Consider the following 15,958-nt stretch of genomic DNA (forward strand, 5'->3'; position numbering starts at 1 on the left):
AGGATCATATAAAATAGGTTATTACCAGAAAAGTATACATATACATAACACTTAAACCTTACCCCAAATAATACCAGATTCTGTGAGACCGGAAGTATAGCATTGATGAAATTATGTTCTTCAAGTAAGATAAATGTTTTAAAAATATATTTTGGGGGGAAATTAGATTTTGAATATTATACCTCAGAAAACATATTTTCTGGAAATTAATACTAATATGTGGTCTGTGATTTTGATCTCCTACATTTGAAATTTATTTGTGATTGCAGTTAAATAATTTTCTAAACAAAAGAACAGTAAATGATGCGTTAAACTTCTTTTTCTATTATTATTATACATCAACCATTTTCTTTACATTTTCTGAAATTGTAAACAGAAACACAGTAAAATAAGCCTATTCTCTGAAGTCTCTCTATCTTGGTAGAATGAGAGAGTCAACATTTAATAGCTGTGACTCTCAATAAGTTATGCAAACTGTCTGTGCCCTTTATCTCACTTAAAAAAATGTGGATAATAATAGCACTCCTATTCTGACATACTATTCTCATGTGAAGTAACTATATTAATAAGAAAAAGCCTTTGGAAGAGTGTAAGGCTTACTCTAATTACACAAAATCATAGTTTTTATTATATCATGCCCAAGGGTCAATATATGCCCATTTCTGTATTTTGTGATCAAATTTATATTCCCCATTACATTCTGTAAACAACTTGTTATTATATTTTTTTATATACTAATCTAACATATAAGTTGACATTTATGAACTGATTCCTGCCAGGTATCACCTTTATTTCTCCACAGTTTGAAGCAGTTGCACAGAATGGACAGAAGGAATAACACACATGTGTCTGACTTCATCCTTATGGGGCTGACAGAATCTGAAGAGATCCAGTTGGTCCTCTGTACCATATTTCTCATCATATACCTGGTCAGTGTGCTGGGAAACACAGGGATGATACTGATCATCCACCTGGATCTCCAGCTTCACACCCCCATGTACTTTTTTCTCAGTCACCTGTCATTTCTTGACCTTACTTACTCAACAGCCATCACACCTAAAACCTTACAGAACTTACTGACCTCCACGAAGCACATTTCCTACATAAGCTGCTTCACCCAAATGTACTTTTTTATCTTCTTGGGTGCTGTTGAATGTTTTCTTCTCTCCTTGATGGCCTATGATCGCTATGTAGCTATCTGCAATCCTCTGCACTACTCTGTTGTTATGTCCAAAAGACTCTGCTGCTCCCTCATCTTTGGGTCCTATTTCATTGGCTTTACAGAATCCATTGCCAATGTTCTTTGCATTAGCAGACTGGATTTCTGTGACTCCAATATAATCCATCACTTTTTCTGTGACATTTCTCCAATCCTAGACCTGTCCTGCACTGACACACGTGATGTGGAAATCATGATATTCATTTTTGCTGGCTCTACTCTAATGGTTTCTCTTATCACAATATCTGTGTCTTACCTGTCCATTCTGGCTACTGTACTGAAAATTACTTCCACTTCAGGAAAGCGAAAAGCCTTTTCTACATGTGCCTCCCATCTCCTGGGAGTCACCATCTTTTATGGCACTACGATTTTTACATATTTAAAACCACGCAAGTCCTATACCTTGGGCAAAGATCAAGTGGCTTCTGTGTTTTATACTATTGTGATTCCCATGCTGAATCCACTCATTTACAGTCTTAGAAATAAAGAAGTGAAAAATGCTCTCATCAGACTCATGCAGAAGAGACAGGACTTCAGGCAATTAAAGTAACATCATTTCTAAACAGTTAACTTTTCTCTCCTTTCCTGTGGAGTATTTTCTTGTTCCCTCCAAAAAGCAATGAAGTCCTTTCATTTGTTTGTATTTCTGTTGAACCATTGTTTACTTAAAAAATATAATATTGGACATCTCCAAAAGCATGTCCTTTGAAATTCATATTATAATTACAAGCCATAAAATCTGTGTTAAAAACATGGCCCATTGTTTTGAAGGGCAACTTATCCACCAAATGAGAAAATATGAAAGTCCTATTTGAAAATACAGCACAGAAATTACCATGCATTCTCCAATGACGGACAATTTTCTTATGAAACAGAGCTCAGTTTTGGCACACTGGCAATAGTTACAGAAATCATGTCATGTATTATACAGAAGAGAAATGCAGCAGAGTAATTAGGAGCACTGTCTTTGGAGCCAAATATTTGAAGATTTGTATTCTGTATCTACTCTTCTTTTAGCTGAGTAAGCCTTAATAAATCATTGACTTTAAGTTTTCCATTTCCATAACTACTCAAGATAATTAATATATCCAGGTCCATACAGTTAAAATAAATATTGAATCATTTAAGGCAGTACTAATAAATGTTGACCATTATCATTAGAATATTTCTATTCCTCCCATATTTTTAATACACAATGGCTTTCTCTTAAAGATTATTCACTTGTGTTTTATAAATTACTTTTGATTAATTTAATTGACTAACACACAAACAACTAAGGGAAAACTCACAACAATTGCAAGGACACATGGCCCAAACCAAGTGGAAATGGGATCCTGGGAGGTGGGTGGGGATGGATGGGCTGGGGGATGTAGTGGGGGGAAAATGGAGACAATTGTACTTGAACAACAATAAAAAAAAAGCATTTTACAATTTTGGAACAAGATCTGTAAATGTTAACATTGAAGAAGATTTGGATAACTTTGAAAAATTAAGAAAATGGAAATACCTTAGCAATTGTTAACAGTTTTGAATGTGTTCTTCTAGATCACTGGTTATGAAAGTAGGTATGTGCATCTGTTACATATATAAGCAAGATTTCTGTCCTTTTTATTTACCTTTTGCAGTTTTCTGTGCATATTTACATGTTTAACATTTGTCATTGAATTCAGAGATGAATGTGTTTTTGGTGTATGGTCAAAAAATCAAGACTTTTATGACAGAATGCTTTGGACCTGAGGTTTTGTAAATTCATCAATTTAAAAATCTTTGTGCAGTGATATAACCAGATAAGTGATATATCTTTAGTGGCCACTTGCTAAAAATGTTAAATCTTTACCTTTTTGTGATGTAGCAATATACCTCAGTAAACTTCCTTTTGATATTCTGTGTATGTTAAAATTTATTGTCTTTTTTTCAATATTTATAGGCTTCTTGTGGTCATTAAAAATAAATTCTTACATTAAATTCTTGATTCATTGTTTTGTATTCTACAAGACATGTAAAGCTAAGAGTTGAACAATTTTGTGACACACTAGAACTTAGTTAGAATGCTAAAATGTCCTTTATATTCCATTTTTTCCTGTAGATAATCTGGAATTTCTTATATTTTTCTGTTATTTCAGAGTTATTGAAAAACATACTTTTTCATTTTCTACATATGTGTTTTTTTGAAAACCACTTTATTGAAGTATACTTGACGTTTAAAATCTGTACATATTTGATGTATGCAATTTGTGGAATTTTTCCAAAAGTATACACCAATATATATTAGATTGTCAAATTTTTACTCAAAAGGCTATAGCAAGGTCTTATCAACAGGGCCATTATCTTTGCATCTTGATGAGCGAAAAGTGGGATCACTGGGTCAAAGACAATTCCATTTTTAAATTTTGAGGTAACTCCATATTGCTTTCCATAGCACTGCATAGTCTGCATTTTCACAAAGAGAGAACAAGGGTTCACTTTCTTTTACATTGTCACCAACACTTGTTGTTTGTTGATTTATTGATAATGGGTATTCTGAGAGGTGTGAGGTGACATCTTATAATTGTGGTTTGAGTTTGTATCTCTCTGATAATTACTGACACTGAATATTTCTTCAAATGTCTTGGCCATCTGTATGTCCCGGTTTGGAGAAGTGTCTATTCAGGTCTTTTGACTATTTCTCAATTGGGTTGTTTGCCTTTCTGGTGTTGAGTTGTACAAGTTTTCCATGCTCCTAGAGATTAAACCCCTTGTCAGATGTATCATTGGTAAATATGTTATTCCATACAGTGGGTACCCTTTTCATTTTGTTGGTGGTTTCTTTTGCTGTACAGAAGCAATTATTTTAAAAAATGCGTCATTAGTTTTAGAACTGAACTTTATTTTTTTTTATTAATTCAAAAGAGTCAACTAAGTGTCCATTGGTAGATGAATGGATAAAATAACTATGGCAATTTACACTACGGAATACTATTTCTCCATAAAAAAAAGAAAACCTTATCTTTGCTACAGCATGGATGGACCTAGAGAGCATTATGCTAAGTGAAAGAAGCCAATCAGAGAAAGACAAATGCCATATGATTTCACTCAGCTGAACTAACAAGCAAAATAGACACAGATTCATAGAGAGGAAGTTGACCACTCTTTTGGATGTGGGGGTTGTAGGCATTGAGCCAAAAACACAAAGGACCCATGGACAAGAACAACATTATGGTGACTACCTGGGAGGGGGTGGGTAGAATGGAAGAGAGTATAAGGAGGATAAATAGTGATGGAAAAAAAAACAAGAAACAATAAAATTTAAAAAGTGGATCTTTATGTACACCAAAAATTATCTTCAGAATTTCTAGAGCATTAACAGACTTTCCTATAAAAGTTCCTTTTAACAGGTGTTTTAAAAATCTTCACCAAGGAGTATGTTTATTGATTTTGGAAAGAGAGGAAAGGAAAGACAGAACAACAGAAAGAAATATCAATGTGGCATAGAAACATCAATTAGTTGCCTCTTATATGTGCCCCTACTGGGGATCAAATAATCAACCAATTTTTCCACCCTGCCAGGGAATTGAACCCAAAACTTTTGTTGTATGGAATGACACTCCAAACAACTGAGACACCCCCACCAGGGCAGTCAGAGACACTTTTATATCTGCAAGAAGAATGATTTCATGTGCATGAAGTGATCCAATATTCACGAGAATTTTTGAAACTTATTTTCAGTGTATATCTCTTTATCTATATATCTATCATCTATCTATCTATCTATCTATCTACCTATCTATCTATCTATCTATCTATCTATCTATCCTTCTATCTATAGTAGGCAAGGGAAGGAGAAAGAGAAGGAGAGAAAAATCAGTGTGTGATGGTCTCTTGTACAGCCCCACCTGGGAACCTGGCCTGCAACTCATGTGACCTAAACTGGGAATTGAACCAGCAACTGTTTGGTTCGCAGGCCAGTACTCAATCCCCTGAGCCACACCAGCCAGGGAGCAGTGTATATCTTTTCAAATTATTCCTTTGTCTCTAAATCTTGAAAAAATAATTCCCAATATAAAATTATAGCTTTATTTCCATACTTTTTAAATCCATATACAAGAAAACATTTGACTATACATAAAAACTTTATACCCCAACCCCCTCTGCAGCCCTAGTAGTGTGAAGAGGAGGCAAGAATGACCCCTGGCTCCACCAAAGCCTACCCACTGCTGCATTCCCACCTCCAGCCTGAATATCCCACTACCATTGCCATCAGTTTCAAGAGAGAGGCTGAGGGGCATTTTCAAGGAGATAAAGCCAAGATGATGGATGAACCACAGAGAAGATTCACCAAGTTATTGGCCAAACCTACTCCTCCAAAGCCAGAGCCCAAGCCTAAAAAGGCCCCTGCCAAGAAGGGAGAAAAGGTACCCACAGAGAAAAACAGAAAAAATGATGCTGGCAAGGATGGGAATTACCCTGCAGAGAATGGAGATGCCAAAACAGACCAGGCACAGAAAGGTGAAGGTGGTGGAGAGGCCAAGTGAAGTGTATTTTTGGTGACTGTACAGTTTGAAATAGTATTTTTATCAAGTTTTATAAAAATGCAAGATTTTGTCTTACCTTTTTTTAAGCTATATTGTTAACACCCAGACACTTCATTATTGTTTCTGAAAGAAGGACATGAAATATTAGTAATAGAAAGTCTGCAAAACTGGACTAACATAGGGAAAAAACACCATTCCCTTCTAGTTTTGAGAGACTTCCTCTTGGTTCCTGGGAGGAGAGACTTCTTGATGTTGACACACATTACCCACCTTGGCACAGACACCTTGAGGTGTGGGAAAACTAAAATTAATTTTTATGTCCTTTTCTCCCTCTCCACTTTAAGCATAGACTTGACTCCCTAAAGCCTAGAGATCTGTTGAAACCTGAACCTCCAAAACTTGGTTACCAGTATGTTGGGCAATCTGGACTTTCCAGTGTCACCATGGAGATGGCGTCCCTCAAAAGAGCAGCAGTTCCCTTTTTACATTGTGGATCTACAGACTGACAATTCTGCCATTTTCATTGCATTTCCTGAAAGTCAGCATCAGTAGGTGAAAAGCTGTTAAACAACATGCTAATGTGAAATGCCAACCCCCACTCTAAACCCCCCCTGTTCAGAGCAGCAGATGAAGACTCCATTGGGTTTTGTAGTGGCTTTCTGATTTCAGCAGTCCACTGAAGAAGGGAGTTTGAAAGTTGTTGTATACTGTTAACAATTGTCTGTCTATGTTCTGCCTGAAATACCATGATTGTTTATGAAAAGTATCTTTAATAAAGCTGGATACAGTTTGAAAAAAAAAGAAAACACTTGATTGTATACAAAGGACAACAAAATAGTTAAACAAATTGTAAAAGTACTGCTATGTAGAAGAGTCGGGTGACTGACAAACCAAAATAGGGAGCCAACACTGTATTTTCCTTGTGATGCTTTAAAACACTTGTCAACTGATGACCCATTAGAGAGAAGCTGGTGATGGGGCACAAGTCCATGCACAAGACAAGACATTGTGGGTTCATCAAAGGCTGATGTAACATTGGTCATAATGGGTCATCGGAATATTGGTCACAAAATAGGTGCTGGAGGCTAACCATACAGTGTAGTAGTAACTATGCAAAACTGTAGATTCATACATGTGCATTAATAAAACTAAAAAGTCATTGGGGGGAATTGCTCAAAATGTTCCAACATTTCACACCTGTTCTCATTTTGTTCTTTGAATTTTCTTGCATTCTACTTATTTTCTAATGAACAGTGATAGTGTGATAGTATCACACATGTGAACATAAAAGTGTTTCATTGTGAAAAATGAATTAATCCATCCCTGATGGTTTCAGTGACAGAGCAATTGCAGATGTCTCTATCAATGGCTTCTCCACCAACCCAGTTAAAAACTTAAAGGATCACAAAAGAGAATGAAACCAGGCTCTTCATTGTGTGCCATCTAAGGAAAAGGCAACTATTTCCTCAAAACATGACATAGTTGCATTTAGTCCCTCAGCTTTTGTCCTTGGAAACATGCCAGAAAAGCTTCCTTGGAGACTGGTCCCCAGGGAAGAGCAATGTTGTGTTATCCTGAATCCTCAGGTATTATGAGGTGCCCTGGAAGGCAGACCAGACATACTCTGCTCCACTTGTGTTCACAATAGCTGCCTGAATTCCCTTTCAGGCACACCTTCCTGCAGATTTTCTGTGTGACCAGTGCCTTCACAAAATTCTAAGTTGACATTTCCTCTTTTTAAACTCAGAATAAAACAAGATGAGTGGCCAAAAATTTGTAAATAATTTAACTCTAAGGAAACTGTGTATTATAGAAATTTTTGACTCAAATAGTTTTCATATTTTATTTGTGAGAAAAAATTGAGGTGACAAGTTTCTTGCCTGATAATATTGGAAGAAGGTTTGTTTTTCTTCAACCATCTTTGGCTCTTGGTAAGTATTACTTTCAAAATTTAAGAGTTTTATTCAAGATCAGATAAAATAGGGTATTACCAGAAAAGTATACTTACACATATCACTTAAACTTTACCCCAAGTAATGCCAGATTCTGTGAGACCAGAAGTATAGCACTGATGAAATTATATTCTACAAGTAAGATAAATGTTTTAAAAATATATTTTGGGGGAAATTAGATTTTGAATATTATACCTCAGAAAACATATCTTCTGGAAACTAATACTAATATGTGGTCTGTAATTTTGATCTCCTACATTTGAAATTTATTTGTGATTACAATTAAATAATTTTCTAAACAAAAGAACAGTAAATGATGCATTAAAATACTTTTTCTATTATTATTATACATCAACCATTTTCTTTACATTTTCTGAAACTATAAAGAGAAACACAGTAAAATGAGGCTATTCTCTGAAGTCTCTCTATCTTGGTAGAATGAGAGAGTCAACATTTAATAGCTGTGACTCTCATTAAGTTATGCAAACAATCTGTTCCCTTTATCTCACTTAAAAAAAGTGGATAATAGTAACACTGCTAACATAATATTCTCATTTGAATTAACTATATTAATAAGAAAAAGCCTTTGGAAGAGTGTAAGGCTTACTCTAATTACACAAAATCATAGTTTTTATTATATCATGCCCAAGGGTCAATATATGCCCATTTCTGTATTTTGTGATCAAATTTATATTCCCTATTACATTCTGTAAACCACTTCTTATTATAAATTTTTTATATACTAATTTAATATATAAGTCAACATTTATGAACTCATTCCTGCCAGGTATCACCTTTATTTCTCCACAGTTTGAAGCAGTTGCACAGAATGGACAGAAGGAATAACACACATGTGTCTGACTTCATCCTTATGGGGCTGACAGAATCTGAAGAGATCCAGTTGATCCTCTGTACCATATTTCTCATCATATACCTGGTCAGTGTGCTGGGAAACACTGGGATGATACTGATCATCCACCTGGATCTCCAGCTTCACACTCCCATGTAATTTTTTTCTCAGTCACCTATCATTTCTTGACCTTACTTACTCAACAGCCATCACACCTAAAACCTTACAGAACTTACTGACCTCCACGAAGCACATTTCCTACATAAACTGCCTCACCCAAATGTACTTTTGTATCTCTTTGGGTACCACTGAATGTCTTCTTCTCTCCTCAATGGCCTATGATCGCTATGTAGCTATCTGCAATCCTCTGCACTACTCTGTTGTTATGTCCAGAAGACTCTGTTACTCCCTCATATTTGGGGTCTATTTCATTGGCTTTACAGAATCCATTGCCAATGTTCTTTGCATTAGCAAACTGGATTTCTGTGACTCCAATATAATCCATCACTTTTTCTGTGACACTTCCCCAATCCTAGACCTGTCCTGCACTGACACACATGGTGTGGAAATCATGATATTCATCTTTGCTGGCTCTACTTTAATGGTTTCTCTTATCACAATATCTGTGTCTTACCTGTCCATTCTGGCTACTGTACTGAAAATTACTTCCACTTCAGGAAAGCGAAAAGCCTTCTCTACATGTGCCTCCCATCTCCTGGGAGTCACCATCTTTTATGGCACTACAATTTTTACATATTTAAAACCACGCAAGTCCTATACCTTGGGCAAAGATCAAGTGGCTTCTGTGTTTTATACTATTGTGATTCCCATGCTGAATCCACTCATTTACAGCCTTAGAAATAAAGAAGTGAAAAATGCTCTCATCAGACTCATGCAGAAGAGACAGGACTTCAGGCAATTAAAGTAACATCATTTCTAAATAGTTAACTTTTCTTTCCTGTGGAGTATTTTCTTGTTCTCTCCAAAAAGCAATGAAGTGCTTTCATTTGTTTCTATTTCTGTTGAACCATTCTTTACTTAAACAAATATAATATTGGACATCTCCAAAAGCATGTCCTTTGAAATTCATATTATAATTACAAGCCATAAAATATGTGTTAAAAGCATGGCCCATTGTTTTGAAGGGCAACTTATCCACCAAGTGAGAAAATATGAATGTCTTATTTTAAAATACAGCACAGAATTTACCATGCATTCTCCAATGACAGACAATTTTGTTATGAAACAGAGCTCAGTTTTTGCACACTGGTAATAGTTTCAGAAATCATGTCATGTATTATACAGAAAAGAAATGTAGCAGAGTAATTAGGAGCACTGTCTTTGGAGCCATACATTTGAAGATTTGTATTCCATATCTACTCCTCTTTTAGACGTGTAAGCCTTAATAAATCACTGACTTCAATGTTTCCATTTCCACAACTACTCAAGATAATTAATATATACAGGTCCATACAGTTAAAATAAATGTTGAATCATTTAAGGCAATACTAATAAATGCTGAACATTATCATTAGGATATTTCTATTCCTGCAATATTTTTAATACACAATGGCTTTCCCTTAAAGATTATTCACTTGTGTTTTATAAATTACTTTTGATTAATTTAATTGGTGAACACACAAACAACTAAGGGAAAACTCAGAACTACAAGGACACATGGACCAAACCAAGTAGGAATGGGATCTGGGGAGGAGGTGGGCATGGCTGGGCTGGGGTGTATAGTGGGGGGAAATGGAGACAATTGTACTTGAACAACAATAAAAAAAGCATTTTACAATTTTTGAAACAGATCTGTATATGTTAACATTGAAGAAGATTTGGATAACTTTGAAAAATTAAGGAAATTCAAATACCTTACCAATTGTTAACAGTTTTGTATGTGTTCTTCTAGATCACTGGTTATGAAAGTAGGTATGTACATCTGTTACATATATAAGCAAGATTTCTGTCCTTTTTATTTACCTTTTGCAGTTTTCTGTGCATATTTACATGTTTAACATTTGTCATTGAATTCAGAGATGAATGTGTTTTTGGTATATGGTCAAAAAATCAAGACTTTTATGGCAGAATGCTTTAGATCTGAAATTTTGTAAATTCATTAATTTAAAAATCTTTGTGCAGTGATATATCTTTAGTGGCCCCTTTCTAAAAATGTTAAATCTTTACCTTTTTGTGATGTAGCAATAAATCTCAGTAAACTTCCTTTTGATATTCTGCGTATGTTAAAATTTATTGCCTTTTTCTCAATGTATACAGGCTTCTTGTGGTCATTAAAAATAAATTCTTAAACTAAATTCTTGACACATTTGTTTAGTATTCTACAAGACATGTTTTAAAGCTTAGAGTTGAAAAATTTTGTGGCAAACTAGAACTTAGGCAGAATGCTAAAATGTCATTTATATTCCATTTTTCTCCTGTAGATAATCTGGAATATCTATTATCTTTTAGTTATTTCAGGGTTATGTAAAAGCATGCTTTTTCATTTTCCACATATGTGTATTTTTGTAAACCACTTTATTAAAGTATACTTGACATTTAAAATCTGTACAAATTACACGTGTACAATTTGTTGAAGTTTTCCAAAAGTACACACCAATATATATTAGATTGTCCATTTTTTACCCAAAAGGTCATACCATGGTCTTATCAACAGGGCCCTTATCTTTGCATCTTGATGAGCAAAAAGTGGGATCACTGGGTCAAAAGACAATTCCATTTTTAAATTTTTGAGGAAACTCCATACTGTTTTCCATAGTACTGCATAGTCTACATTCCCACCTACATTTCACACGGGTTCTCTTTCCTTTGCATTGTCACCAACACTTGTTGTTTGTTGATTGATTGATGATGGTCATTCTGATAGGTGTGAGGTGACATCTCATAACTGTGGTTTGAATTTGTATCTCTCTGATGATTAGTGCCACTGAAAATTCCTTCAAATGTCTTTTGGCCATCTGTATGTCCTCCTTTGGAGAAGTGTCTATTCAGGTCTTTTGACTATTTCCTAATTGGGTTGTTTGACTTTCTGGTGTTGAGTTGTGTAAGTTTTCCATATTCCTAGAGATTAAATCCATTTTCAGATGTATCATTGCTAAATATGTTATTCCATACAATGGGAACCCTTTTTATTTTGTTCATGGTTTCTTTTGCTCTACAGAAGCAATTATTTAAATAATGTGCATCAGTATTTTTTAGAACTGAACTTTATTTTTTTTATTTTATTAATTCAAAAGAGTCAACTAAGTGTCTATCAGTAGTTGAATGGATAAAATAACTATGGTAATTTACACTATAAAATACTACTTGTCCATAAAAAAAGAAAATCTTACCTTTGCTACAGCATGGATGGACCTGGAGAACATTATCCTAAGTGAAAGGAGCCAGTCAGAGAAAGACAAATGCCATATGATTTCACTCAACTGAACTAACAAGCAAAATAGACACAGATTCATAGAGAGGAAGTTGACCACTGTTTTGGATTTGGGGGTTGAAGGCATTGAGCCAAAAACACAAAAGACCCATGGACAAGAACAACAGTGTGGTGACTACCTTGGAGGGAGTGGGTAGAATGCAAGAGGGTATAAGGAGGATAAATAGTAATGGAAAAAAAAAATAAATAACATTTAAAAAGTGGATCTTTATCCACACCAAAAGTTATCTTCTGAATTCCTGGAGTATTAACAGACTTCCTTAAATAATTCCTTTTAATAGATGTTTTAAAAATCCTCACCAAAGTGAATGTTATTTGATTTTTGAAAGAAGTAAAGGAAAGACAGAACACGAGAGAGAAATATCAATGTGACATAGAAACATCAATTAGTTGCCTCTTATGTGTGCCCCTACTGGGGATGAAATATGCAACCAATTTTTCTACCCTGACAAGGGATTGAACCCAAAACTTTTTGTTGTATGGAATGACACTCCAAATAACCGAGACCACCCCACATCCAAGGCAAACAGAGGCACTTTTATATTTGCAAGAAGAATGATTTCATGTTTATGAAGTGACCCAATAGTCACAAGAATATTTTAAACTTATTTTCAGTATATATCTCTTTATCTATCTATCTATCTATCTATCTATAGAGTGCAAGGGAGGGACAAAGAGGAGAGAAACGTCAGTGTGCAATGGCCTCTTGTACACCCCCACTTGAGCACCTGGCCTGCAACTCATGTGCCCTAAACTGGGAATTGAACCAGCAACTGTTTGGTTCGCAGGCCAGCACTCAATCCCCTGAGCCACACCAGCCAGGGAGCAGTGTATATCTTTTCAAATTATTCCTTTGCTTCTACATCTTGGAAAAATAATTCCCAACATAAAATTGTAGCTTTCTTTCCATATATTTTAAATTCATGTACAAGAAAACACTTGATTATGTATAAAAACTTTATAACCCACTTCTGCAGCTCTAGTAGTGTGAAGAGGAGGCAAGAATGACCCCTGGCTCCACCAAAGCCTACCCACTGCTGCATTCCCACCTCCAGCCTGAATATCCCACTACCATTGCCATTATGCCCAAGAGAAAGGCTGAGGGGCATTTTCAAAGAGATAAAGCCAAGATGAAGGATGAACCACAGAGAAGATCCACCAAGTTATTGGCCAAACCTACTCCTCCAAAGCCAGAGCCCAAACCTAAAAAGGACCCTGCCAAGAAGGGAGAGAAGGTACCCACAGAGAAAAAGGGAAAGACTGATGCTGGCAAGGATGGGAATAACCCTGCAGAGAATGGAGATGCCAAAACAGACCAGGCACAGAAAGGTGAAGGTGGTGGAGAGGCCAAGTGAAGTGTGTGCATGTTTGATAACTGTGAATTCTGTGACTGTACAGTTTGAAATACTATTTTTATCAAGTTTTATAATAATTCAGGAGTTTGTTTCACTTTTTTTAAGCTATATTGTTAGCACCCAGAACACTTCATTATTGTTTCTGAAGGAAGTACATGTAATATTAATAGAATGTCTGCAAAGCTGCACTGACATAGGGAAAAAGACCACTTTTCCCTTCTAGTTTTGAGCGAGTTCCTCTTGGTTCCTGGGAGGAGGGATCCCTTAATATTGGCAAACATTGATGTTGCCACCTTGGCACAGACACCTTGTGGTGTGGGAAAACTAAAATTATTTTTTATGTCCTTTTCTCCCTCTCCACTTTAAGCATAGACTTGACTCCCTAAAGCCCAGAAACGTGTTGAAACCTGAATTCCCAAAAGCTTGGTTACCAGTATGTTCAGCAATCTGAACTTTCCAGTGTTACCATGGACATGGTGTCCCTCAAAAGAGCAGCAGCTCCCTTTTTACATTGTGGACCTACAGACTGATAATTCTGCCATTTTCATTGCATTTCCTGAAAGTCAGCATCAGTAGGTGAAAAGCTGTTAAACAACATGCTAATGTGAAATGCCAACCCCCACTCTAAACTCCCCCTGTTCAGAGCAGCAGATGAAGACTCCATTGGGTTTTGTAGTGGCTTTCTGATTTCAGCAGTCCACTGAAGAAGGGAGTTTGAAAGTTGTTGTATACTGTTAACAATTTCTGCCTATGTCCTGCCCGAAATACCATGAGTGTTTATGAAAAGTATCTTTAATAAAGCTGGATACAGTTTGAAAAAAAAGCAGAAAACACTTGATTATATACAGAGGACAACAAAATAGTTAAACAAATTGTAAAAGTACTGCTATGTAGAAGAGTGGGGTGACTGACAAATCAAAATGGCGGCCGACACTGCATTTTCCTTGTGATGCTTTAAAACACTTGTCAACTGATGACCCATTAGAGAGAAGCTGGTGATTAGACACAAGTATATGCACAAAACAAGACATTGTGGGTTTATCAAAGGCTGATATAACATTGGTCATAATGTGTCATCGGAATATTGGTCAAAAAATGGGTGCTGGAGGCTAACCATACAGTGTAGTAGTAATTATGCAAAACTGTAGATTCATACATGTGCATTAATAAAGCTAAAAAGTCATTGGGGGGAATTGCTCAAAATGTTCCAACATTTCACACCTGTTCTCATTTTGTTCTTTGAATTTTCTTGCATTCTACTTATTTTCTAATGAACAGTGATAGTGTGATAGTATCACACATGTGAACATAAAAGTGTTTCATTGTGAAAAATGAATTAATCCATCCCTGATGGTTTCAGTGACAGAGCAATTGCAGATGTCTCTATCAATGGCTTCTCCACCAACCCAGTTAAAAACTTAAAGGATCACAAAAGAGAATGAAACCAGGCTCTTCATTGTGTGCCATCTAAGGAAAAGGCAACTATTTCCTCAAAACATGACATAGTTGCATTTAGTCCCTCAGCTTTTGTCCTTGGAAACATGCCAGAAAAGCTTCCTTGGAGACTGGTCCCCAGGGAAGAGCAATGTTGTGTTATCCTGAATCCTCAGGTATTATGAGGTGCCCTGGAAGGCAGACCAGACATACTCTGCTCCACTTGTGTTCACAATAGCTGCCTGAATTCCCTTTCAGGCACACCTTCCTGCAGATTTTCTGTGTGACCAGTGCCTTCACAAAATTCTAAGTTGACATTTCCTCTTTTTAAACTCAGAATAAAACAAGATGAGTGGCCAAAAATTTGTAAATAATTTAACTCTAAGGAAACTGTGTATTATAGAAATTTTTTGACTCAAATAGTTTTCATATTTTATTTGTGAGAAAAAAATTGAGGTGACAAGTTTCTTGCCTGATAATATTGGAAGAAGGTTTGTTTTTCTTCAACCATCTTTGGCTCTTGGTAAGTATTACTTTCAAAATTTAAGAGTTTTATTCAAGATCAGATAAAATAGGGTATTACCAGAAAAGTATACTTACACATATCACTTAAACTTTACCCCCAAGTAATGCCAGATTCTGTGAGACCAGAAGTATAGCACTGATGAAATTATATTCTACAAGTAAGATAAATGTTTTAAAAATATATTTTGGGGGAAATTAGATTTTGAATATTATACCTCAGAAAACATATCTTCTGGAAACTAATACTAATATGTGGTCTGTAATTTTGATCTCCTACATTTGAAATTTATTTGTGATTACAATTAAATAATTTTCTAAACAAAAGAACAGTAAATGATGCATTAAAATACTTTTTCTATTATTATTATACATCAACCATTTTTCTTTACATTTTCTGAAACTATAAAGAGAAACACAGTAAAATGAGGCTATTCTCTGAAGTCTCTCTATCTTGGTAGAATGAGAGAGTCAACATTTAATAGCTGTGACTCTCATTAAGTTATGCAAACAATCTGTTCCCTTTATCTCACTTAAAAAAAGTGGATAATAGTAACACTGCTAACATAATATTCTCATTTGAATTAACTATATTAATAAGAAAAAGCCTTTGGAAGAGTGTAAGGCTTACTCTAATTACACAAAATCATAGTTTTTATTATAT

General features: G+C 35.4%; 3 protein-coding genes and 1 pseudogene across 3 annotated transcripts; all 4 read left to right on the plus strand.

The window, feature by feature from the left end:
• Nucleotides 1-821: 821 nt before the first annotated feature.
• On the plus strand, nucleotides 822-1,769 carry LOC123831518 (olfactory receptor 8H1-like). Its single transcript, XM_045858400.1, has one exon. The coding sequence runs from the start codon at nucleotides 822-824 to the stop codon at nucleotides 1,767-1,769; it is 948 nt and encodes a 315-aa protein (XP_045714356.1).
• A 3,610-nt stretch (nucleotides 1,770-5,379) lies between these two features.
• LOC123831414 (non-histone chromosomal protein HMG-17-like) lies at nucleotides 5,380-5,730 on the plus strand. Its single transcript, XM_045858297.1, has one exon. It carries the CDS (start codon nucleotides 5,380-5,382, stop codon nucleotides 5,728-5,730), a length of 351 nt encoding a protein of 116 aa, XP_045714253.1.
• Nucleotides 5,731-8,511: 2,781 nt separating this feature from the next.
• Nucleotides 8,512-9,460, plus strand: LOC123831519 (annotated as a pseudogene).
• A 3,605-nt stretch (nucleotides 9,461-13,065) lies between these two features.
• Nucleotides 13,066-13,338, plus strand: LOC123831511 (non-histone chromosomal protein HMG-17-like). The gene has a single exon (XM_045858393.1). The coding sequence runs from the start codon at nucleotides 13,066-13,068 to the stop codon at nucleotides 13,336-13,338; it is 273 nt and encodes a 90-aa protein (XP_045714349.1).
• The last annotated feature ends 2,620 nt before the right edge of the window (nucleotides 13,339-15,958 follow it).

This window comes from Phyllostomus hastatus, unplaced genomic scaffold, assembly GCF_019186645.2.
Source record: "Phyllostomus hastatus isolate PE091 unplaced genomic scaffold, TTU_PhHast_1.1 phas_scaffold_177, whole genome shotgun sequence".
Taxonomy (NCBI): domain Eukaryota; kingdom Metazoa; phylum Chordata; class Mammalia; order Chiroptera; family Phyllostomidae; genus Phyllostomus; species Phyllostomus hastatus.